This window comes from Suricata suricatta, chromosome 7 (genome assembly GCF_006229205.1).
Source record: "Suricata suricatta isolate VVHF042 chromosome 7, meerkat_22Aug2017_6uvM2_HiC, whole genome shotgun sequence".
NCBI lineage: Eukaryota > Metazoa > Chordata > Mammalia > Carnivora > Herpestidae > Suricata > Suricata suricatta.
Window position 1 is genome coordinate 135,973,572 of NC_043706.1, and position 23,505 is coordinate 135,997,076.

Consider the following 23,505-nt stretch of genomic DNA (forward strand, 5'->3'; position numbering starts at 1 on the left):
TAGAGGTCAAAAAGCCGTCTCTGATATTCGTGGGAAACACGGACGGGAGGGTAGAAGGTTAGACTTTGCTTTGTCCCACTCACCCTTCTTCCCTTGTTAACCTCATTCCTTTTTTTTTCCTTAAGGATTTTAGCTTTTTTTTTTTTAATGCTTATTTATTTGAGAGAGAGAGTGTGGGCAAGCAGGGGTGGGCAGAGAGAGAATCCGAAGCAGGCTCTACACTGTCAGCACAGAGCCAGACACGGGCTTGATCTGAGGGACTGTGAGATTAAGACCTGAGCCAAAACCAAGACTTGGATGTTTGACCGACTGAGCCACCCAGGCGCCTCACTCCCATCACCCCTCCCTCAGCAGCAGCAGGACGCCCCACCCCCACCCCCCAGCAGTCCCACCACGGGATCTGAACTTGGGAGCTCCGGCAAGTGTCATCCAGGAGGCGTTTTCTACTTGCCCAGAGCATCTCCACATGGAGTGGAGTATTAGCCTCCTGTAAGTCTAACAGTTAATCACCATGTCCTCACAGTTCTTGGCTCTTAGACACCCTTTATAAATCCTTTCAGACACTCCACCAGAATTTCTAGCCATTAATCTGCCTCGATTGGAAAATCACTTTCCCAGACCATAAACCTATGGCAGTTAACAAGTCTGGCTTCATGGCTGTGCAGGACCCAAGGTCGATTTTATGCTCTTCTGTCGCTGTCTTAAAATTCTTATGCATTTTTTATAAGATGCCCTCTACTTTGATTTTGCGGTGGGCCCCAGGAATTATGTAGCCAATCCTGACCATTAGATAGAACCTCAGGCCTGTTCTTTTGAGTGCCTTGGTTTAAGAAAAGTAATTAATGATCCACTGGGTAGAGTAGAGTGACTCAGTGGAGTGCTGCCATGCTTGTTCTGAACAACTGTGACCGACAACACACTATTTAGCATCTAAGAAGTCCGTGCTGATCTGATCGGGGTGGAGGCGGGTGTTTATGTAGTACTCTGTAGTCTCTGAGACCCTTAGGGCGACCGGTACCTTCTGGGCCTAACCTGGGTCCATAAGAGGGCCAATTCTTATAAATTATTTACAGCTTCTACAGCTGAAGCCACCTCCTAATGTTGTGTAGAGCAGACACAATTGACTTCAGTTCTTGACATTTGTATTTAGCCATATGATTTTAGAATTTGAGTTGGAAAGAACCTTTTGCAGCATACCCAACCCCTGGGCCCGCAAACTTGCCCAGGGGACATTGCTAAACAGGCCTTTAAGATTAGGATTGTGGGTCCTCTCCCTGAGAATCCCATGTGCTTTCAACAGGGTATCACCAAGGTGTCCTTTTCTAACAGCCCAATGCCATGCATACTGGGAACTTAACTCGGGACCACTTGGAATAATTGCAGTGAACATTTATTAGCTGATTGTAAATCTGTGTGTGTGTGTGTGTGTGTGTGTGTGTGTGTGTGTGTGGTTGTAAGCAGTAGGCCATTTTAGAAGAGGGAGTATGATGGGGAAACTCAATATATAAGACAGATAGAGGTCTATCTCCTCTAGTTGAAAGGGAAGAGCAGATGAATGATTGGGGGAGGGGCTCCCCAGCGCCGGCACTCAGGAAGCTCAATTTGGGAACACATCAGTTCTGTGTCACATCGAGGCCACACCCAACAAAGAGAGGAAGGCCCCAGCGGCTGGAACCACACTCAGAATAAAAGCAAAGGGCTCACGTGATCTTATTTGCTTTGGGCCACCCTTCTAGCAACAGTCGAGAGGCATACAAACTGATGGGGTGCCCCAGGAAGATTTTACAGGGGTTCACAAAAGAGCTGATGAGGGCATGTGCACTGCAATGCCCTTCAGAGATGGGAAGCAGAAGCTTAGGAAAGACAGCAGGAGGGGCACCTGGGTGGCTCAGTCGGTGAAGCGTCTGACTTCAGCTCAGGTCATGATGTCACGGTTCATGGGTTCGAGCCCCACATCAGGCTGTCTGTTGTCAGCACAGAGCCTGGAGCCTATTGCCTCCTTCTCTTTCTGCTCCTCCTCCCTTGCACTCACTCACTTTCTCTCTAAAATAAAAAATTTTTAAAAACTTTAAAAAGGGGGTGGCACGCCTGGTGGCTCAGTCGGTTAAGCGGCCGACTCCAGCTCAGGTCATGATCTCACGGTTCATGGGTTCAAGCCCCACGTCGGGGTCCGTGCTGACAGCTCAGAGCCTGGAGTCTGTTTTGATTCTGTGTCTCCCTCTCTCTGTGCTCCTCCCCCACTCATGCTCTGTCTCTCTCTCTCTCAAAAATAAATAAACATTAAAAAAACTGTTTAAAATAAAATAAACTTTAAAGGAAGAAGAAAAGAAAAGACAGCAGGAATACAGCTATCGATCCTATTGACCAGCTGGATATGAGTACAAAGGACAGAAACAAGTCCATTCTCTACCTTGGCTACTAGATGCTTGGGGTGCTATTTGTGAAGACAGAGCGAGCCGTGAGAAGAGAGTCCAGGGGAGCATAATGAATGTAGCTTTGGACCCACTGGAGGCGAGGAGTCTACGAGACAGGTGAGAATGCCTAGCGGGCAGGTGGAAAGATAGCAAGCGCTCAGTCACCGAGAATTTATCCGTGAGAAGAGTAAAGGCCCGAGGGCGGAGCTTGGGATGAGTGACCCTCGTGCTCAACCAGAATGACTTGTGTGGCCTCCTCCTAACTGTACCCTCCCAAACCTGGATGTCTGAAACTGGTCCTCAAACCCTGAGCCAGAGGGACAAAGGGACTCTGGAATGTCAGGCACGTGTCCTGAAAGGCCAGTCACACAAGCAGCTGGGGAAGCAGATGCTGGAGGGGCTGAACGTCTCTGCAGAGTGACAGCACACTGCGGAGACTTTGGAAACCCTCATAGAGGACTCCGGAGCATCAGACAGCCCTCCTGCCCACCCGAGTCCAGCTCTGCTTCTGTTCTATTGTCCCAGGGCCACTGGACTGAGCCACCTGAGCTCCTGCCTCTGGGAGTTGCTGGGCAGAGAGGGCGCCTGGGGATACTATGGCAATGAACTACCTTTTAGAAATGGGAAACTGAGGACAGTTACGAATATCATGAATATGAGTATCAGCCGCATAGACTGAAGAAGGATCGGAGGAGGAGCGCCGGCCCCTCCTGCTCTCCCATCTGTCCACTGTCCACGTCACCCTGTAACACACAGGCGTTAGCGGGAGCCGCGAGACACAGTGTGATACGGTTGTGTCACCAGATGAGATGTGAAAACCTTAAAATGTATAAAGTAGAGCCCGCAGTTGTTACCATTGCCTTGCGCTGGTCTTCGTTGTAACCCTCTTCCTAATGAAGTTGGGTCTACCATTTCAACGTCAGAAAAATGAAACGTCTCAGAAGGTTTGCAAACAGGTTTCATTCTGGATAAAAAAATTTTTTAATTACTACTTTGGACACATTGCAGTTTGCTCTTTAAGGGAATCATCATCAAGTCCACTGAGTCACTGTGTCCTGCCCAGTGACACAGCTCTGTGCCTTAAATGAGGCAGAGTCTTTGCTACCAGATCACAGAAGCGTGCTTACTTTGGAAAAGGATGTCCATCGGGAACACCACTTTCCAATTGTGAATATATGGAGTCAAAATAAAAGGTTTTGAAGAGCCTTAGAATTAGTTGTTAGCTTACGTGTATAATGTACTTGTGAGCTAACTCTATTCCAGAACCTTCATTTTGGGGATAAATTGACTAAGGCTTCAAAAATGATTGTAACGGGGCATGAAAGAACATGTGACTCAAGCATGTGGAAGACGTGGTGAAAACAGTGACTAGGTCTCCGAAGTGGCTCTTGACCCAGACCCAGCATGGACTAGCCATTCCGTCTGGCTCTGACCTTCACGGTCCACACCCATTCCTGCCTGCTGCCTTCCTCCCAGTGCGAACGTGGACAAGGACCGAAAACCAGAAAGCCTACAAATGGTTAAGCCATTCTCATGCGAGGTGGTGTTGATACTGATTTCAAGCCCTGGAATTTCTAGAAAAGAATGGAAAAGTTTTAGGAGGGGGTGGTGTTGGTTGACAGTACGGGCTTGTTTTTCAGATTCAGAAGATAATTTGTTTTATCTGTGGAGAATTCAGGGGGACCCCCAGCCAGAGTTTCTGGCCCTGCAGACCCAGGGACAGCAAGGCCGGGCTGAGAGGGGCCCAGCTGGGCTCAGGAAGGGCCCTGCGGCAAGGGAAGCTCCCTGAGCATTCCAGCCCTGGCTTATCCTGCAGTTCATGTCTGAGTTCCCACGACACAGCAGGGACCACCGATGTCTTCGAGACTGTTTTATGGAAAACATACAAATTTGAACTTACATTATTGATTTTGTCAAAATGATCCAGAGCCCTTTTCAGGAAGCTCAAAGAGCTCAATACGGGGCTGTCATTCCAGAGTCTTCCAAGGGCATAGATGCTGGGATGGCTGGAGCGGGGAAGGAAATGTGATTCTCCTGCATCAGATCTGACATTTCCTAGGATGCCCCTCCAGGATCCAAAACAGGAAATTGTAGGGTTTCCATCCCTCTGCCTCACAATGGGCTGATTCGCTTTTTTGGGCGGGGGGGGGGGGGGGGGGGGGGGGGGGGGGGGGGGGGGGGGGGGGGGGGGGGAGAATCGCAAGCAGGCTCCATGCCCAGCACAGAGCCCTGACACGAGACTCGCTCTCACAACCCTGAGATCATGACCTGAGGAGAGATCAAGAGTCGGACACTCAACCAACTGAGCCACCCAGGTGCCCCAGGCTGATTTCACTTTTTTTTTTTTTAATTTTTTAATGTCTTTATTTTGAGAGACAGAGACAGAGAGCGAGTTGGGGAGGGGCAGAGGGAGGGGGAGACACAGAATTGGAAGCAGGCTCCAGGCTCTGAGCTATCAGCACAGAGCCTGATGCGGAGTCGAACCCATGGACTATGAGATCATGACCTGAGATGAAGTCGGACGCTTAACCGACTGAGCCACCCAGGCGCCCCTTCTTTCACTCTTTAAAGTCCTTCACCCCCTCCCTCCCTCCCCCTCCCCCTTCAGTCCGTGGTTCGTTTTCAGTATTCAGTAGTCTCCCTTGATCTGTGTCCCTCACTCTCTCCCACTCTCTTTATGGGGGGGGGGGGGCACTTGTGAGGAGAAGCACTGGATGTTATATGGAAACCAATTTGACAATAAACTATTAAAAAATAAAGTCCTCACATTTCTATTAACTTTCTAATGTCTCTTTTCAAAAACTATCTTACAAACCAAGTCTTTTTCCGCCTTCTCCTCAACTGTATTTAGCAACTATTTCTGTTGGCTTCTCTGGGAAGACCTTTCTCCCCGCTCTTCCCAAGTTTCATTGTCCTCTCTGTCTCTAACCAGCCGGTCTCCTCAGGGCACAGCCGCTCCCAAAGGCTGGCTTCTCCCCTGCGTGCCCTCCCCTCCTCCTGGAGCCGGAAAACTCCCCCAGCATTGGAAACCGACGTTAAACACAGACGTTACCGAGACAATTTTGAGGAAATAGAAATGTGTACAGTCTGCCATTTGAGGAGCTGAAGGGACTTTAGTCGTCCGTTGTCACACCCCTCCCTTGATGCCCAAGGACACTTGGCGCTGCGCCTGGTCACGGTGAGGCCAGAGCGGTGGTGGGCGGAGCAGATGAGACCGAGGAGGGGACACTGCCGACTCCACGTCACTGCCCCACTTAGGTTAACCTGCAGCGTAAAGGTTACAACAACTCTACGTTTACTAGTTGGTTTTACATGAAAAGGTTTCGTTTTTGAACATCTGGAGCTAAAAGCTGTAGAATCTTAATTTATAGGACTCTGGCAAGAGCTCAAGACCGGCAAAATCCATGCAGGTGTAACAAAACACAGAGCCCTGTTGCGTGTTATTTTACAGCTCAAAGGGGCCGCGGGGCTTATCGAATTCAACTTTTTTTTTTAATAGTTTATTACCAGGTTGGTTTCTGTGTAAGACCCAGTACTCTTCCCCACAAGTGCCCTCCTCCATGACCACCACCCCCCTTCCGCTTCCTCCCTCCCTCTTCAGCCCTCAGTTTGTACTCAGCATTCAAAAGTCTCTCATGATTTGCCTCCCTTCCTCTCCCTAACTCTTACCCCCCCTTCCCCTTCGCATGGTCCTCTGTTAGGTTCTCCTGTTAGACCTATGAGTGCAAATATATGGTATCTGTCCTTCCCGCCTGACTTATTTCACTTAGCATGACTCCCTCTAAGTCCATCAACTTTGCTACAAATGGCCAGATTTCATTCTTTCTCATTGCCATGTAGTACTCCATTGTGTGTGTGTGTGTGTGTATATATATATATATATATACCACATCTTCTTGATCCATTCATCAGGTGATGGACATTTAGGCTCTTTCCATGATTTGGCTATTGTTGACACTGCCGCTATGAACTTTGGGGTACATGCACCCCTATGCATCAGCACTTCTGTATCCCTTGGGTAAATCCCCAGCAGTGCTATTGCTGGGTCAAAAGGGAGGTCTATTGATAGTTTTTTGAGGAACCTCCACACTGTTTTCCAGAGCAGCTGCACTGCAACAGTGTAAGAGGGTGCCCATTCAACTTTTTACATGGTGGGAAACTGAGTCCCCATGCAGAAATGATCTATTAATATTTTAAGGCCACAGAAGTAGTTAATATGGCATGACAGATAGCATTCACTTTCAGAAAAGGAGGTAAGAAGTGTTGGGAGGGAGTAGGAAGCCCCCCCGGATATGGCCCTTTGCCCTAGGTAACCCCCAAGCCCCACAGTGTCAATGAATTTGTCAAGTCTGTATGTCTCTCAAGGAGTTTTGGTTTCTTCTGATTTTCACTTTGCTGGGAATGAGGTCTGACCCGGCCCGTAGGTCGGTCAACACAGGTCCTGAGGAAGGGAGTGAGAATTGGGGCGCAGGGGGCACAGAGAATGGAGGCAAGACAAAGTCTCTGATCAAGCCTCATTTATTGAGAGAACACAAACATCTTATAAAGGGTTCAAGGCAGGAAGCAAGGCAGCTGACCTAGGTCGGTTGCTAGGAAACAGGGTCAAGTGATTTTTAGGAAAAGGCTAGGGTAAAGGGGGAACCGAAACTGCAATTTTAGCACAGCGCCTGGGGGGCCGGTAAGAAAGCTCAGACTAGCTGTCTCCAGCCCTGAACTGGGAGAGAGAACGCTGCCCTGCCTACAGGCGGCTGATCTTCGTTCTTCTGGCTCCCCACAGGGGTCATCCTTGCAGACATTGGGGCACTTCCTTCTTATTGAGGGTGGTCTCTCTGGACATGAGCTGAGTGGTCTGTGCGTGCTGCCCAGGACAGACGCCCCAAGCCAGGAGAGACCCATGGGGCTCACTGACACAAGTGCCCGTCCTGGGTGGCAGCCTTCCATTCTTGTTCCCATTCCTGTGATGGGGGGGGGGGGGGGGGGGGGGGGGGGGGGGGGGGGGGGGGGGGGGGGGGGGGGGGGGGGGGGGGGGGGGCGGGTGTCAGGTGCCCAGGTGTGCTGCTCCAGGAGGGAGGGGTCGGGTCCTCAGACCCACCCAGCCCCACCGGCAGTGCAGGAGGCCATAACAGGTGGTGGTGAAGGGTTCAGATGAACACCTGGATTCCAAGGCCAACTTCTCAATCTGCACCTTCTCATCTGTAAAATGGGCATAAGAGCGTCAACCTTACCGGGTGGTCTGAGAATTAGATGACAGTTCATGTCAAGTGCTTAGCACAGTGCCTGGCAAGGACTCACCGGAGGATGGATAACAGTGAGAGGAGGAGGAGGATGTGGAGTGAGCCCGCCAGGCTGCTTTCCAGAAACCTACCCAGTCCTTGAACCCGCATCAACGCTGTCCTAACTGGGATCTTACCAAAAGTTTGGAACAGCATGAATTATTCAGTGTCTAGGAGCCACATGGGAACCAGAAAGGGCAGACAACAGTACGTGCCACCACACCCCTGCGTTCATCATTCTAAAAAAGAAACAAAAATTACTTCGTGGGGCGTGATTTGTCTAACTGGGAAAGTATTAAAAAAAAACACTCGGTTTAAAGAAAAAATAATTTTCCATTTCCTACCTTTAAGACATTTAACTTAATTTAGACGTAAGTAACATTCAAATGAGAAGTTTTAAATTCAGCTGCATAGTTACAACTGTTACTTCACACAATTCTCGAGACACTGCTGGAGAAGAGAGGATTCTTATTTCCCTTCTCCTGACCAGGCTGAGATGCGGCCCGCCTAGAGCCCAGGACCACGGTCTGGAAAATGCAGACTTTGCTGGCTCACTGCCGCCAGACCTGAGCGTGTGGTTTTTCTCTGTCCCTGGAGCCTGTATTGGAGGGCTTGTATTGGAGCCTGACTTCTAGGAGATTTTAAGTTCATAACGTTTCAAGTGTTGTATTCCTTTCTCTGGCAGCCTTCAAACACAGCTTTGGCAAACATTTTTTCTTTAATATTTCAGGTGGCTTTTCTGTCCTTGTGCAATTTTAATGCTTCTCCTATTTTCCTTGTTTTTAGGGTCCTTTTCCCATTCCATTTCTCCCCCAAAATCTTCCTTCGGTCGGGGGAGAGGCACTGTCTCTGCTCAGAATCTGTAGCTCCTAATGGGTAGTTCCTCACTTTTCATGGTGATTCCCTCATCTCTAAGGTGTGGGCACAGCACGTGAGGCCGCTCTGGGACTGTCATCCAGGACAGACAGATGACAGACAATGAAATAATAAAATACATGATCATGTGACAGGCAGTCGGCAAATGGTCCCTTTAATCATCATTAATAATATTACTGTTGGGGCTGGAGTGGCTCAGTCAGTGGAGCTTCTGACTCTTGATTTCAGTTCAGGTCAGGATTCCAGGGTCATGGGATTGAGCCCCTTGTTGGGCTCCTTGGTGAGCATGGAGCCTGCTTAAGATTCTCTCTCTCTTCCTGTCTTCCTCTCCCCCGCTTTCTCTCTCTCTCTCTCTGTCTAATATTAATAATCACAATTGTAATATTCCCATTATTACTTTGAGTTTGGGGTTAACCAAATAAGACCCTAATTCCCTTTTCTCAGGTATGCCCCCACTGGCCATCTCACGGAACCCTCTTTCCCCACTGAGGTCTCGGGGCAGGTGGCTCTGTGAAGCCGGCTTGCTTCCCACCCACAGGATGCGGGCCCCCAGTGGCGTCCTACGGAGCATTTAATCAAACCACCTCTACCTCCCGCTGTTAGTGGGGAGGCCACAGGCCACTTCTCGCCACGAGCTGATTGGCACTAAGAAGTATCCAGCAGGTGCTTTTAACTTCTGGCCAACGGCTTCCAACCCTCAAACTTCTCCGAACACATTGAAATTTCACGGACCCCTGCCTTTTCCTCTGGTTGGCACGCCCGCGAGCGTTTCCCAGACCAGCGATTTCAGTGTCCGCGCCTGGTTGCCAGGAGCAGGGACGACCCAGAGACCTACCCAAAGCGATTCAGGGTGTCTCTGCCTTGGCTTTGGTGCATGTTTGTTGAGTGTCTGCCAGGCTATTTGGGAGGCTAGAAATGCCCTCTCACCACAAGGCTCGCCTGGGGAAGGAGGGAACACAGATCCTTATGGGGCCACTTGGTGCTAACAGGGTTGTGGGCAGGGCGCCCCTGCTGGCTACACCGTTATTTTAGAGAAGCTTCCAGGTTTATCAGCACCCCACCCCACCCCTGGGTTCCATGCCCCACCCCTCAGGCTCTGTTCCCGTGTGCAGCAAGGCTGAGCACAGACCCACAACCGCATAGCATAGCCCAGGAAATAGCTCCTGATGCTTTTTAAAGGAACTCTCCAGAAACGTAGTGCATAGAGGCCACTCCCTTCTGCCTGGGTCCGAACTTCAGAATCAAGGAATGTGGCAGCAAGTCCAAAGTGTTTTTTGAAAGAATCTCCCACAGCACCCCTCACCCCACCCCCAGTTCACAGGACACCCCATTTACTTTTTCCACACAGAAAATATACGAACTCACCTCTAACGATAGTTGTTTGAAATGTCTAAGATGTTGTGGATTCTTATAAGTAGCTTTCCAGTTGCTGGGTCCCCCCTCCTCCACCAGATGTCCTCGCTCCCGGCCAATGACTGCGTCATCCCGGTCCCCGGGAGCACATCGTGCGCAGCTGCGGCCACATCCTCTGGTCCCAGCTCAACCTGTCCCCAGCTCTTGTCTGCTCTTCCCCCCTGGAAACTGAGTAACAGAGGTCTCCCCATGCAGAACACCCCCAGCGCCCCCAACCCTGAGCCCCTTCCACTCTGAGACAGTGAGTGCGCTCAGAGCCAACAGCATGCGTGAGCGCCCTTGTCCGGTTCTTATCCTTGACCTGTGAAGGGAGAATGTTGTGCGTTTGCCAACGCTGGTGAGAGAACAAGACTGAGCTGGACACTGACTTGGGTTTCTCTGTTAGGGGTTCATTCTTGGAGTCTGAGGAATATCTGGAGTCTGAAAATAAGGCATCCCATCGAGTAAGATAAGGAATGCCTTGAAGCCATGGAGTGTTATTACTGTTGTTTTCCTTCTAGCACTTGACATGGTGCTGGGTGCTGGGGAAAATACGCAATAAAGGCAGCGTCCGCTTCACGGCCAGGGTCCTGGAGGCAGAGAGAGTGGGGCTTTGTCCCAGCCTTGCTACTTGCTAACTGTGTGGCACCGGGCAACATGCTTGCTGGCGTGGATGTCCTTTCGGTGGTATGAGGGCCTATTCAGTCATTTGACAAATATCCATCAAAGGCTTAGAGTAGCTTCGGCAAACGCAAACAAGACATAAATGGTTTTGGAGAAACGTGGGAGCAGAGCTGACAGGACCTGCCGAAGGCAGCGCACGGCCCTTTGGCATCGCCAATGTGTGGCTGGCGTTTGAATGTTGGGATAAAGAGAGACTTCCCAGTGGTAGAGCATCCACGGGGTGGGGAGAGGCCCAAGCTGAGCCCAGGGTGCAGCCCGCCTCCAGAAGACAGGCAAGGAGGGAAACAGAGGAAGGGGATGGGAGGAGGACATGGCGGAGGGAGGGGAAGAGAGACACAGTGTGCGGCGGCCATTAGACAGAGATGCCCACAGAGTCCAGGAGGTTTATTTACCACCATGGATTCAACAAACACCAAGAAGGACACGGAAAACATTCAATAAAAGAATTTCGGAGGGAGGCTACATTTCAGTAGGGGTTTTGTCAGCCTAGAAAGTTCTCTGTAAGACAAGTTTCCAAGTGGAAACTGATTCCAGCTCAAGACAGCCAGGCCTATAGGCATTCAAACCATTCCTGAGACACGTCTAGTGTCATAGGAAGCCTCCCAGCACAAGGGTCTCATGCACACCATCTACGGTCTTCACCTTCCCGGTGCTCAGCCTCCCTCGGCCCCTAGTAAACTTTCTAAGCTAAAAACGAAACGACTGCCCGCCCCCGCAGCCATGGTCTACATTGGGCGGCAAAGACCCTCGTACCTCGACCGGGGTGTCCACAATGTTCATGACGCCTCCCAAGCCTTAGTGTCTTCTGTGCTGATGGGCGACTTTCATTGAGTGAAGAGGCTCAATCCACCACGTATTTGGGATTTGGAGATCAGCTTTCACAGCTGGGATCAGAGATTCCGACCTGACATGTACTCTTGTGCCCCTGGCCTCCGATTCTCATTCCCATTTTCTCTGCTCATATATAAAGAAGAGGCTTCTCAAAATGGCAGACTCAAAGTCTTGGGGAAATCTCACCGGTTCAGATTGGTTTTTTCTCTTTTTGCACTTTGTGTAGACATCTCCGGTACAGCCTGCGTAGACCCGTGACTTGGGAGAACAGAGGTGGTTTTTACACAGAGCTCACTTTTCCAGCTATGTGGTTTGGTGGCACATGTCATCACATGATGTGGTCCAGTGACAGGAATTACTTCCCTCAAGTGCCAGCTCGATGGCTGTCACCAGACCAGCGAGGCCTGAAATCTCTCTTCGGGTTTCCTGCTCAGACTGGCTATTTCTTGTTAGCACCACTTGCAGACAAGGATGACTCTTAGAGCTCTTCTGCCACCAGTGTCCCCAAGCATCATTGTGCCCTTCTCAAGAAGCAAGCTTGCAGGAAACATAAAATAGGAGATGAGTGATTTGTGACAGGTGACCAGAAAGAAATGAAACGCTGCCTTGCCTGACTTTGGTTGTTTTACTTACATAATCACACCTTATATAGGCCTCTCTGGGTGATTTTAAAACATTAAGCCTCCGACTTGGGCTCAGGTCATGATCTTGATGTTTGTAGGTTTGAGCCGCGTGTCAGGCTCTGCGCTGACAGCTCAGAGCCTGGAGCCTGCTTTGGATTCTGTGTCTGCCTCTCTCTCTCTGCCCTTTTCTCAAAAAATGAATCAACATTAAAAATAAACAAACAAAGAAGTAAATAAAACACATATAGGGATTTAAAATATGAAAATTGCATAGAAGTTAAGCTTGGGAAAGATCTCATGCAAAAAGCTAAGCTGTCCGGACCGCCAGTGTTCTCGGCCCCACTGGCGGCGGGCAGGCTGGTCAGGGTGAGTGGGTTGGGGGTGCTGTGGATAGTCCTTTGGATGGAAGACCAGCTGGGGGGTAGAGAAGAGAGAAGCACTTGGCCATTACTCGCAAGGGGAAGGAGAGTCCCAACTGTGTTACAGACTCTGTGTGAAACCCCCACGGTGAGGAGACATGGGTGTGCACCTAGGGAACCACGAGTGACAGTGCACAAGTGCCCAACCCCCCACTTGGGCCCTGGTGGGGGGCCCTCAGGTTCTAGCCCTCCTGCTTCTGAGCTGAGGGCCCCCCTCGAGCAGTCCCCCCTCTCTCTAGGACTCTGTTTGCTCACCTGTAAATTAGGGCAGCATCATTTTCCTCCTTAAGTGGCTCAAGGCCAAAGGTGTCAAAGTTTGTGACCTCTCTTAACAAACTACAAAACACTGTGTACTTTTTAAAAAGGCTTTCCCAGACCTTACTTAACCTCACAAGGATTAGAAAAGCATAAGCAGATAACTTAGCCGAGAATTGCGGACACATGAAGAGCACAGTTCAGATCTTTAAATACCAATTTTCCTACAAGTATTGAAAGAGTGGAGGCATTCCTTGGGAAACGGTTGTTATGGGGTGAGACAGCAAGGGGTCATCCTTCTGTCCTGGCATAGGCCACGGTGACCTCCCTCTGTGGCCACTGATGAGAGAGGTGTTACTCAGTCCCACACACGCACACACATGCACGGTGATGGAGGTGGTCACTCAGCACCACGACAGACACACACATGTGCACGTGCACACACGCGTGAGCGAGAGGCCCAGCCCAGGACATAGCAACCCCTTTCTGAGGGCAGGCTGCTCTGTGAACCCAACAAGGCTGCCTTCAGGGGAATCTTCACTTTTCTAAAGGTCATAAGAACTTGAGCTCCCATTTCCTTAAGTTGCGATATGAGAATGATGCGTGTTCCGTGTGTTTTCAAAACAGCTAAGTTCTGTTGAAAGAATGGTTCTGTGCTTCAACTCTCTGACTATTAAGCATTTCTCTGAGTGGTGAACTTGGAAATGTGCAGGGTGGGAAGAGTTTGAACAGCACAGGCGTGAACTCCGTGGGGCCGCTTATACGTGGGTTTTCTCCATAAACACAGCACAGTACCGTGCACATATTTTCTTCTTCGTATGATTTCCTGTATAACATTTCCTGCCCGCCAGCTCACCTTATGGTACGAAGACAGCATATAATACAGATGTTGTATCAAATGTGTGTCAATCGACTGTGTAGATGATCGCTAAGGATTCCAGTCGACCGTGGGCTATTAGTAGTTAAGTTTCTGGGGGTAACAGTTAGATGGGGTTTTCGACCGTGTGGAGGTCGGCACCCCTGACCCCTTACCCCAGCATGGTTCAAGGGTCGACTGCGTTGTCAGAGGACTGGGTAGCAGGGAGAGGTTCCTCAAGTAAAAAGACATTAACTGATTTCCGTTTTTTTTTTTTGTTTTTTGTTTTTTGTTTTGCCTCTCATTTCAGAACGGTTTGATCACCACTGTCCCTGGGTAGGCAACTGTGTGGGGAAAAGAAACTACAGATTTTTTTATATGTTTATTTTATCTCTGTCTTTTCTGACAGTCTTTATACTTGCATTCGTTATCACCCACGTCATTCTTCGTAAGTATGCTGGCGAAATCAGATTACGTACGTAACCATTTGCCTGACTTTGGTTCTCGGATTTGATTTTGATTCAATATTTTGATCATTTGGGGCTTTCCCTTCCTTCTCTTTCCCCTCTTCCTGGTCCTCTCCTCACTCCCAGCCTGTCCCTTTTCTGTTTCTTCCCTCCCTCCCCCCTCCGCCCCCCCTTCCCTTCCTCCCCAGTCACCCTCCTGGACCTCCCCCTGCCCTCCCTTCCTTGCTCCTTCCACTCCCCATTCCTCATCCTTCCAGCCACGGCTGCCTGATCACCCCAGATCAGGCTCTCTTTCACTTACAAGACTTTTTTCTTGATACGCTCGTCCCGATGCAACCTCAGGGACCTCACTTTCTCTTTTGCTAAGGGATTCCATGGAAGAATCATTCCCACATTTTGCACAAAGCATAATCTGCTGCCATGATTACCATCAAATAGTAGTTTTGTTTGTTTTTAACATGATATTGGCATAAGTGAGAGCAGTCACCAAACCTAGAAAACAATGCCTCAGGATAAAGACTGGGTTTTCTAACACGCACAGACACAGACACACAGACACACACAGACACACACACACACACACACACATTAAAAGATATACAATCAAAAAGATTTTCAATTGCCTGCCTATATATATATAATTTCCTGGCACGTGAAGGAAGCAACTTTATTAAAAATGATATTGGGATATTAATGATTTTAATGTGTATCTGCCTAAGCAAATGACACGTTTCCTTTCCCATTCTGAAGGTCATGGTGTCAAATTTCTTTGGTCTCTAGGCTCTCTGCTTTCCAACAACAGGGAGGGATGAGAAGGAAGTTAACTGGCTCTGAACGATAAACTTAAGCCTTTAAACTTCCATTTCAGTGCCATTAGCAACATGAAAGGCCGGCCTCGCCGCCAGCCCACGTTCCGGAAGTACAGCCATCCGTTAGCAAGGGCAGAGCTGCTTTCTGCAGTGTTGCCAGCGCTGTCTGAACTCAAGCCCACTTTGCTCCCGGGCAGCAGCGCAAACCCCGGGGTGGCGTGTGCCCTGACGCTGGAAGTGCTCATTCCCTGCCTCGCTTTGCGTGAGGTCTGGTGCGGCCTGAGATAAGGAGGGTATAGAAAATTTCACGTGGAAATATCGGTCAAAACTGGACATTACGTGGAATCTCCTAAATTTGCATGGCATTTACAAATGTAGGTCCTGTTCCTTTAGACTGAAATCTCTTCATCTGAATGTGATAGAAGTTTGTCATCTATGCTTGAGAGCCGTGACTTGGTGGATCCCCAGAAGAGGATTAACATTTATACGAGGCCCTTTCCACCCTGCTCGGGAAGGGCATTAATGGTGACCCTTTTCTATTTTCAGAGTTGAAATTTAAAAATTTTTTATGTTTTTTTTTTTTTTTTATTTGAGAGAGAGAGAGAGAGAGACAGCGTGAGCAGGGGAGGGGCAGAGAGAAAAGGAAACACAGATTCCGAAGCAGGCTCCAGGTCTGAGCTAGCTATCAGCACAGAGCCCGATGCGGGGCTCCAACCCACGAACCGTGAGATCATGACCTGACCCGAAGCCAGACGCTTCACCGGCTGAGCCACCCAGGCGCCCCTATTTTCAGAGTTGAAAATGGCAAAAAGGTAGCCAGGGCCCTACTGTGTATTACTCGGCAAAAGAATCAGAGAGAAGAAACAGTGGTTTACACAACTCGAGAAAAAATGAGAGCTGATGGTGCAGCACGTTTATGACGTTAAAAAAATAGTATTTAAACTTGACATTTTAATATCCTCTTTACCAACTTCAGAATGCTTTCGTGTGTATATTTTCGAAATGTATTTATGGCCTTGCCCTTACATTCTAGATATTAAGGGCCAGTTTTTGCTTGCTCACCTGCACACATGAACCCTTGGGAACACACACACACACACACACACACAGACACTCACACACACACACACACACACACACACACACACACACACACGCTGTGAAGCCGGCCTTGGGTGAGGTACATTTCACTTTCATCTCCCCTAAAGTTTTAGTCACCCCAGATCCAGCAAAACAGAGCTTGCTGGTCTCCGGCCACACCACCCTGAATGCCCCCGATCTCTGTGATCTTGGAAGCTAAGCAGGGTCAGGCCTGGTTACTACTTGGATGGGAAAAAACTAAGTTTGCTGTAGTTTATGCTTTATATATTGTGAATCCCATCTTCCACAACAAAAGCATTCCGAATTTATCTGCTTACAAGTTACCCCACTATGTTGAACAGAATCAAATAAAGATTTCCTCTTCCCTTGTTCTATACCCCCCTAAACAACCCCACGCACCCCCCAGCTTGGCTCGGCACTCCATGCTCTCAGGAAGGGCAGGTTTTTACGTGGCTCCCATGATCCCCTAGGATTATAAAAACATTGACACAGGCAGGGCACTGTCCCCTGAGTTCTCCCTGCCAGGTAACGGGGCTGAGGGGGAGTCCTATTGTAGGAAAGCGTTGGGGAATCTGACAGCTGGACTTCCTTATTGAGAAAGGAGAGTCTGGGAATGCAAGCCAGTTTGGGGTCCCTAGGGGAAAGAGAAGTCATTTTTTTCAGGGTCCTCATTTTGCCTCACGATGGTGTTTGCTCTGGGATCTGCCCCAGCCCCACTGGCAGAGAAAGCCTTAAGTTTTGCGTCTTCATTCTCCCACTCTCTGGCACAGAGAACCTCAGCGGTGGCCAGTGGGGAACACAGCACAGAGGAAATGGGACCTCGGGGAAGAATTTGGAGCCACCCCACCCCCAGCCTTCCCATGTGCGCAGAGCAGCCCAGGACCCCGCCTCTCGCTGCCCCCCTGCAGCCGCAGCAGACATAACACTGTGTCTGTTCTCTCTGTGCCTCTCACTGCTGCCCCAGGCCAGATGATGTCCCCAAAACACACGGCTTCACGCAGCGCAGCGGGGACCCAGCGTGACCACCCCAGGATGGGAGCCTAGACCTCCTCCCCCATGGCATTTATGTTTAAAAACCCATGATGTCAACACGTATAATAAAAACTGCTTTTTGTCAGATACGTCATTACTCAAGTCCCTCAGGATTTTTTTTTTTTTTTTTTTTTTTTTGCACACACGATTCAGGTTAGAATGTCTTCAACCCTAATGGAGCCAGTAAGAAACTCCAGCATTAGGAGTTTGTTTACTCTGGGTGCAGAGAAAAACGTCTTTTGCACGCAGCATGACCCAGGTCAAAAGTTAACAAACTTTGGGAAAACAGTCTTTCATAAAAGAAGAGAAAAAATTCCTTACAGTATTCTGTTTTCCTGTTAAACTGAGGAAAACAAAGGAGTAATCAGAACTATAATTTATGGGAAAGTATGCAGACATCCATCTGCTTTTATTGGAAAAATAGCCTGCAGATGTCGGGTCTAATTATGAATCTGCGATTTTCTGGTTGAATAACTTCAGCGGAATCTCAATGTCCCCATCAGTACGCCGGGTGCCATCGTACAACAAAATAAAATTATTTAATTGATCTTTAGACACCTATTATTTTTATGTAGATGAGGGAGCTTTCCGAGTAAAGGCGGTTTTTCTGGAGGTGAATGTCTGAATACTAAATTTTGGTTTCATTTCCCACAGGTTCACAACAAACAGGATTCCTAAATGCTCTTAAGGACAGCCCGGCGAGATATCCTTTTTGGTTGCTCTGCCTCTCACAATTCGAACGCGGTCGGCGTCGGGCTGACCTACCCAGCTACCTCTTCGTCAGTGCCCGGCTTTTCCTCTCGGAAACCGTACTTTCTTGCATCCCATAAATCCTCCAAAACACTCCCCGCATTCACTTGCGTGAGTTGCAGCGTCCGAATGCTTGAACCTCGAAGTGGCTCCTTTAAGCCGTGTTTAAATCAAAGTGCTCTTTAGCTAGAAAGCCATGTGTAAATTCTTGCCCACCCAGAAACCTGCAGTGGTTGGTGTGAAGTAAGGTTGGCTTGGGTAGAAAGGAGGGCTGCAAGATCCAGTCCACTTCATTTTGATCAGGGGGTGGTCCCTGCAGTGTATTTCTAGATGGCTGTGTGAGGGGTGCCTTCTTGGTATGCAGTCAGCAGATGGGACTCCTCCGACCCTCTATATGGATTCCATCTGGGCATCTCGTTGGGCAGCCCTGCAGGCAGCCTGGATGGCCTGTATTATTTCCAGGAACAGAACACCTTTTCGCAGTCTTGTGTGGACTAAAGGTGGTCAATCTCAGGTCATTCGGATTAATCCCATCCTGCCAGAGGGTGTATATGTGGGCATGTACTGTGGTATTTTGAACTTCTTGAAAGAAAAATGTTCACCCATGATGTGCTCAGACAGGCTCCCCTCCTCACCTGCGCCCCCAGGTTTCACGTGCATTGGTGTAGCGTTGGCCCGTTGCACCCACTGACCTGACTCCGTCTGGGACCCAGCTCTCTTTCTTTTTCACATGGTCACATGACCCAGCTCTCTTTCTTCTTCACATGGTCACATGACAGTAGACTGGACTTGAACTTCTCATTACTCTCCAAAGTAATCTTCATCTTGTGGTAGAGAATTCTTAGACAATGGATGAAGACCTTTATTAAGATGTATGTATCATGTACATCAGTTAATTAGTAAGATAAGCTGGCTCACGTCCCTGGGAACTGGTGTGTGGGTGTGTAGGTGTGGTGGTGGTGGTAGTAGGGTTATTTAGATCTGACAACAGATGTGGTCTTGTATATGTTTACATAACATAAAGTATCTCCTTTTTGGTGCCCCTGTGTCTATAGGCATCACAGAATTTTGGTGGCAAGTATAGATTCTCTAGTCAATAATCTCTTAAAAGGGGACAGGTGATATATGGATGATATACAAAGGGGGCTTGGGTCCCGTCTTCTGTTAAGGATCTGGGAAGCAAGAGTTAGCTCGAAGTTATCCCGAAGGAAGGCTGGTCCTGAGGATGATGTTCTCAGTGTCTGTGGCTGCGAAGAACAGGTCTCACGAGGAATGCCCCTCTTTATCCCTCCCCCCAGTCCTGGCAGGGGTGACGCCTCCACCATCGTCTCCTCCATGCCCTCCTATTTTCAAGGCATGTTGCTTTGGCATATCTTACAGTCAAGCCTTGTCTCTTCTTCCCAGAAGAAGAGGTCTGTCTGTCTTTCAGGAAATTGGTTCCATCATGAAAATATGCTGGTCATGTTAAGTTTTATAAATGCACCTTAGAACTGGAGTTGCGTCTGGGCTGCCAGCTGGAGTGCTTTCTGAAGCCTCAAGAGTGCGTGGCATCCCAAGCCACCCCCCCCCCGTCCCTGGCACCTGTGGCTTTTCTGACACCAGATGCCGGTGCGGGGTGCCTGTGGAGCATTTCAGACAATGAGGGGACATCAGTGACAGTGACAGGGACCCCTCTCCGTGGGGAGGGAGGCCAAAGCCTGACCTGAGGCCTGGGGGTTTCAGCTGCCACATTCCCTGGGGCCTGCAGGCCACCTCCTGCTCCGTGGGGCCCTCCTCGGTGCCACCTTTGGGCACAGCAGCCCCCCCCTCTAGCAGAGAGCACGCACCTCTTGTGTGCGGTTTGTGCTGATGGGTCCTCATGGCATTTACTACAGCCCTCCCCCCAAGCACGTGCACCTCATCCTGCCGTAATCCCAGAAGGGGTCACAGGGAAGGACCGAGGGGCAGGCCTCCGATTCCTGCTGCCTCACAATGAATACTGAGGTCTGAGGGCATTTCTTCTAACCCTTCTGCGTCTCAAGTTTCTGACCTGTGATAGTCGAGCGTTGTGTACTTGACATGCCATGGTGACAAAACCAATTATATGAGACAAAAGTGAGAACACCCAACACTTAAGCATCGTCTACACACATGGCAGGAGTGACTTCAAACAAGCTTTTTTTTTGTGGAGATATGTGCAACGGGCAGGTCTGCTGATCCTTCTTTCAGAGCACACGTGCTCATGATCTGGCTGTGCTCGGAGTGTGTTTAATCAGGAGCATTGTGTTCCCCAGGGCGGGGAACAGACGGATGTTGTTGGTAGAAAGAGTGACATGTTGACTTTTAAAAAAAGGGGGAGCCCCTGGGTGGCTCGGTTGGTTGAGCGTCCAGCTCTTGGTTTTGGCTCAGGTCAGAATCTCATGGTTCGTGAGTTCGAGGCCCATGTCGGGCTCTGCACTGACAGTGTGGAGTCTGCTTTTTTCTCTCTCCCTTCTCTCTCTGCCCCTCCCCTGCTCTTTCTGTCTCTCTCTGTCAAAAACAAATAAACTTAAGAAAGAAAGAAAGAAAGAGTGACATGCTGACTGTGCTGGAGAAACTATTTGAATGGAAAGGAGAGGAAAGAAAGAAATGCCCCGACTAGGTTCAGAGCAGATTTTAGCTTATTTTCCCCCAAAATATTATCGTCAGGTAGAGGTAGAGAGTTCTGCCCCCCCCAGGTTCTGAAAACTCCCTAGCGTCTAAGCCTCTGCCTTTCTAACGTGTGTTGCCACCTCTGGGTGCTGAGGTTTTCCGTTGGTGGGTGTTACTGGACGTGGCCGGTCAGAGCCAGCAACGACCACAGCTCACTCTGAATGCAAGACGGGCCCCTCACGGGGTCCACACATGCCAGCAGGGCATCCCGCCTCCTCCAGGCCACAGCCTTTCATAACAGGCCCCAGCTTGCCCCAGACTGTGTTTTGGAGGCTTCAGGCAACACAAATTTACTGTTTTGGGGTTTGTGGGTCGGAAGTCCAGCAGGCTGGGCTCCTGTCTGCTCTGGGTCCCGCAGTGCCGACATCAGCAGCCTGGACTCTCATCCGGAGGCTCCAGGGAAGGTCCTCTTTCAGGCTCATGTGGGTGGTTGACCAAGTTCTTGGGGTACAGGACCGAGGCCCCGTTTCCTGGCCCCATTCTCTGACTCATGACTTCCTTGCTCTTGGAAGCCAGCAGTTGGGGGGCAGATCCCTCCCACGCTTGGAGGCTCTCCCGCCTCTCGTCCGCCCGCCTCTCTGACCTCAGCCAGAAAAGCTCTCTGCTTCTGAAGAGCGGCTGCACCCTGAGAATTTGGGATTAGCTTCCCATCTCAGGGCCCATGACCTGCAGTCTGCAACTCCCTTTTGCCATGTTGGAAATGTATTCGGAGCCGCCAGCGGTTAAGACATCTCTGGGGAGGCCAGGGCTCTTTGGGCCGCACCGGCCCTTGGGGAGGAGGCAGCCTCGAGTCGGGCGCTCAAGTACAGGTGGGTTCGAGAGGTTTCTCTCTCACACCCGTCCATGAAGCTCACTAGTGGTACAGCTCAGCTCTGAGTCTGTGTCCGCCCTCCCTTCCCTTTCTGCCCTGTGTCACTTGAGGGCAGTGTTGGGAGACAAAAGTTAATGCGTTAGTGTAGATGTACACAGACCCACACACCCACATATATCTGTATATACAGATGTGGTGTGGTGTGCGTGTGCGCACGTGTGTGTGTGTGTCCTCTCCCGAGGTCAGGTTTTACGGCACCTTTTGACCCACTGCCATTTTGGGCTCCGCCTGTTAAAAGGTGACCTAAAGCTGAAGCCAGAATATAAAGACCAATCTGATAAACCCCCACCTGCCGATTTCTCTCCCAGAGAAAATCAGGGCCAAGATCAGGACTCGGGAGGAATCTGACAGCACAGAAGCCCATGGGGAAGAGAGGGCCAGGGAGACCAGCAGCCCCGACTGGGATCTCCTTTATTCTTTCTGGAAGTAGTGGAGAATTTCAGGAACATCACATGTACCCACACGAAGGAGTGAGGTGCTGGGTTTTTTGATTACAAGGAATAGAAATGATTTCATGTGCTCCAGACACTCCCTTCCCAATCCGTATGACTACTTACAGGCTCTCTGCACTGACAGTGTCTTTTCTGTCTTAAGTATGTGCTTTGGAGAAGAGACTCCTTTATCGAGTGAGTCTCTGAAGTGAGGTCTGATGCTGTATCATGAATCTGTGTTCCAGAAGAAGAAGGATGCTTCAGGTTCTATGAAGTATGAAGTTGTGATGTGTTTTTGAAAAAATATTGAGTTCTGGTTATGATATATAGTATATCACATATATAGTATATATATGATAAGTAAGGCCAGATCCCATCAGGATGCCTGTTCAGTATTTTGGGCTCCTGCCTTTTCTGTGGACACCTGTGTGGCTTTGGAAGGGGCAGGCAGGTGCTTCCAAGGGACAGCTTTCAGCTCACTGAGAAACACGTGCTGGCTACCGGGGCAGCTCGGGAACAGCGTGGCCTTCAGAAGCGATGAGACTGAGAGCCCTAGGGGTGGTCAAAAAGAGGACGGATCATGCCTACCCTCATGGCAGGACACTCTAGCACCAGATAACATTAATACCTCCAAGCCTCCTCCCACTGCTGAGGCCCTGGAGTTTGGGAGTCTCTCTGGGGGTCATTGATTTCTGATGGACAGAACTGATCTGTGACATTCCAGACTCACGAAGAACTGCTCTCTGGCTGATGGCAGTGCAGCTCACAGTTCGTCCTCTCCAAACCTACAGTCTATATGGCACCAAGAGTCTATTTGGCACCAAGTTCTTAAAACAAGAGGAGGTTTCCTGGCAAACTGCCTGAGCTCAGGACTGGAGTCCCGTGTAGCCTCTGCACGTGTCCGCTGAGTGTTCTCGGGCAAGAAGATAACCCAAATGTATAATTTTTCAGTGGCCTCCAATCTGATCTCCTGACCAGGATATCAAAATATTTTGATGAGAAATCAGGGTCCAGGCAAAGGTTTCTCATAGTAGATTTACCGCAAAATACCCACTAAAAGCAATGTCCTTGATGACATGAGCGAGATCAGAAACACTGAAGTCTGTTTAACAACTGATCGAGGTACCTTATCGGAAACACTGCCATGATCCTGGAAACATCGACGCACCAGAAGCTCTTCATCAAGCCCACGTGACACCAGGAGGCCTGTGGGAGAAAGGAAATGAACCAGCTCACTCAGTAAGTAGCCTGGACCTGGATGGGATGGCATCTAGTTTGCGGCAAAGCCAAGAAGAAGGGGAGGAAGAGGAGGAGGAGGAGGAGGAGGAGGAGAGGACTGATGGGTAGAGCCACAGGCTCACTGGTGGCACTCAGCAGCTCCCTCCCAGCCCACGCCGTAGCCCTGCCCACATCAGGCCTCAGAGCCCCTGGCCAGCCTTCCCTCCAGGTCCCTCCCTCCCTCCCATTGTCCTCTGCTGTGGCCTGAAGCCTCTTCCTCCCTCTTAGCTGTGCCTCAGAGAAGCAGAGGCAGCAGGTGGCTGGGTGCTATGGACTCTCAGGATCCCCCCCCTTCCCCAGGGAGAGGTGAACTACACAACGGAAGGCTCTGGGTCTTCTGTCCGCACAGCCAGGCAGGTTCCAACAGACGAGGTCCGCTTGGCATCTGTTTCTTTCAAGATCATTTGATGGAACACCCACTCCGTGCAAATTCTGCCGGGGTTACAAAGTCAGGAAGATCCACCCGCCCAGAC

General features: G+C 49.8%; 1 protein-coding gene across 8 annotated transcripts in view; it reads left to right on the top strand.

The window, feature by feature from the left end:
* Positions 1–23,505, top strand: part of ZDHHC14 (zinc finger DHHC-type containing 14) — a 271,981-nt gene that overhangs the window by 219,065 nt on the left and 29,411 nt on the right. For 6 of the 8 annotated variants that reach the window (XM_029944128.1, XM_029944129.1, XM_029944133.1 and 3 more), the window contains 2 exons: positions 13,934–14,071; positions 17,687–17,735. In XM_029944128.1, coding sequence (XP_029799988.1) covers positions 13,934–14,071; positions 17,687–17,735 — 187 coding nt within the window. The remainder of the gene's footprint in view (positions 1–13,933; positions 14,072–17,686; positions 17,736–23,505) is intronic. The other 2 variants (XM_029944130.1, XM_029944131.1) reach the window with 2 other exon arrangements.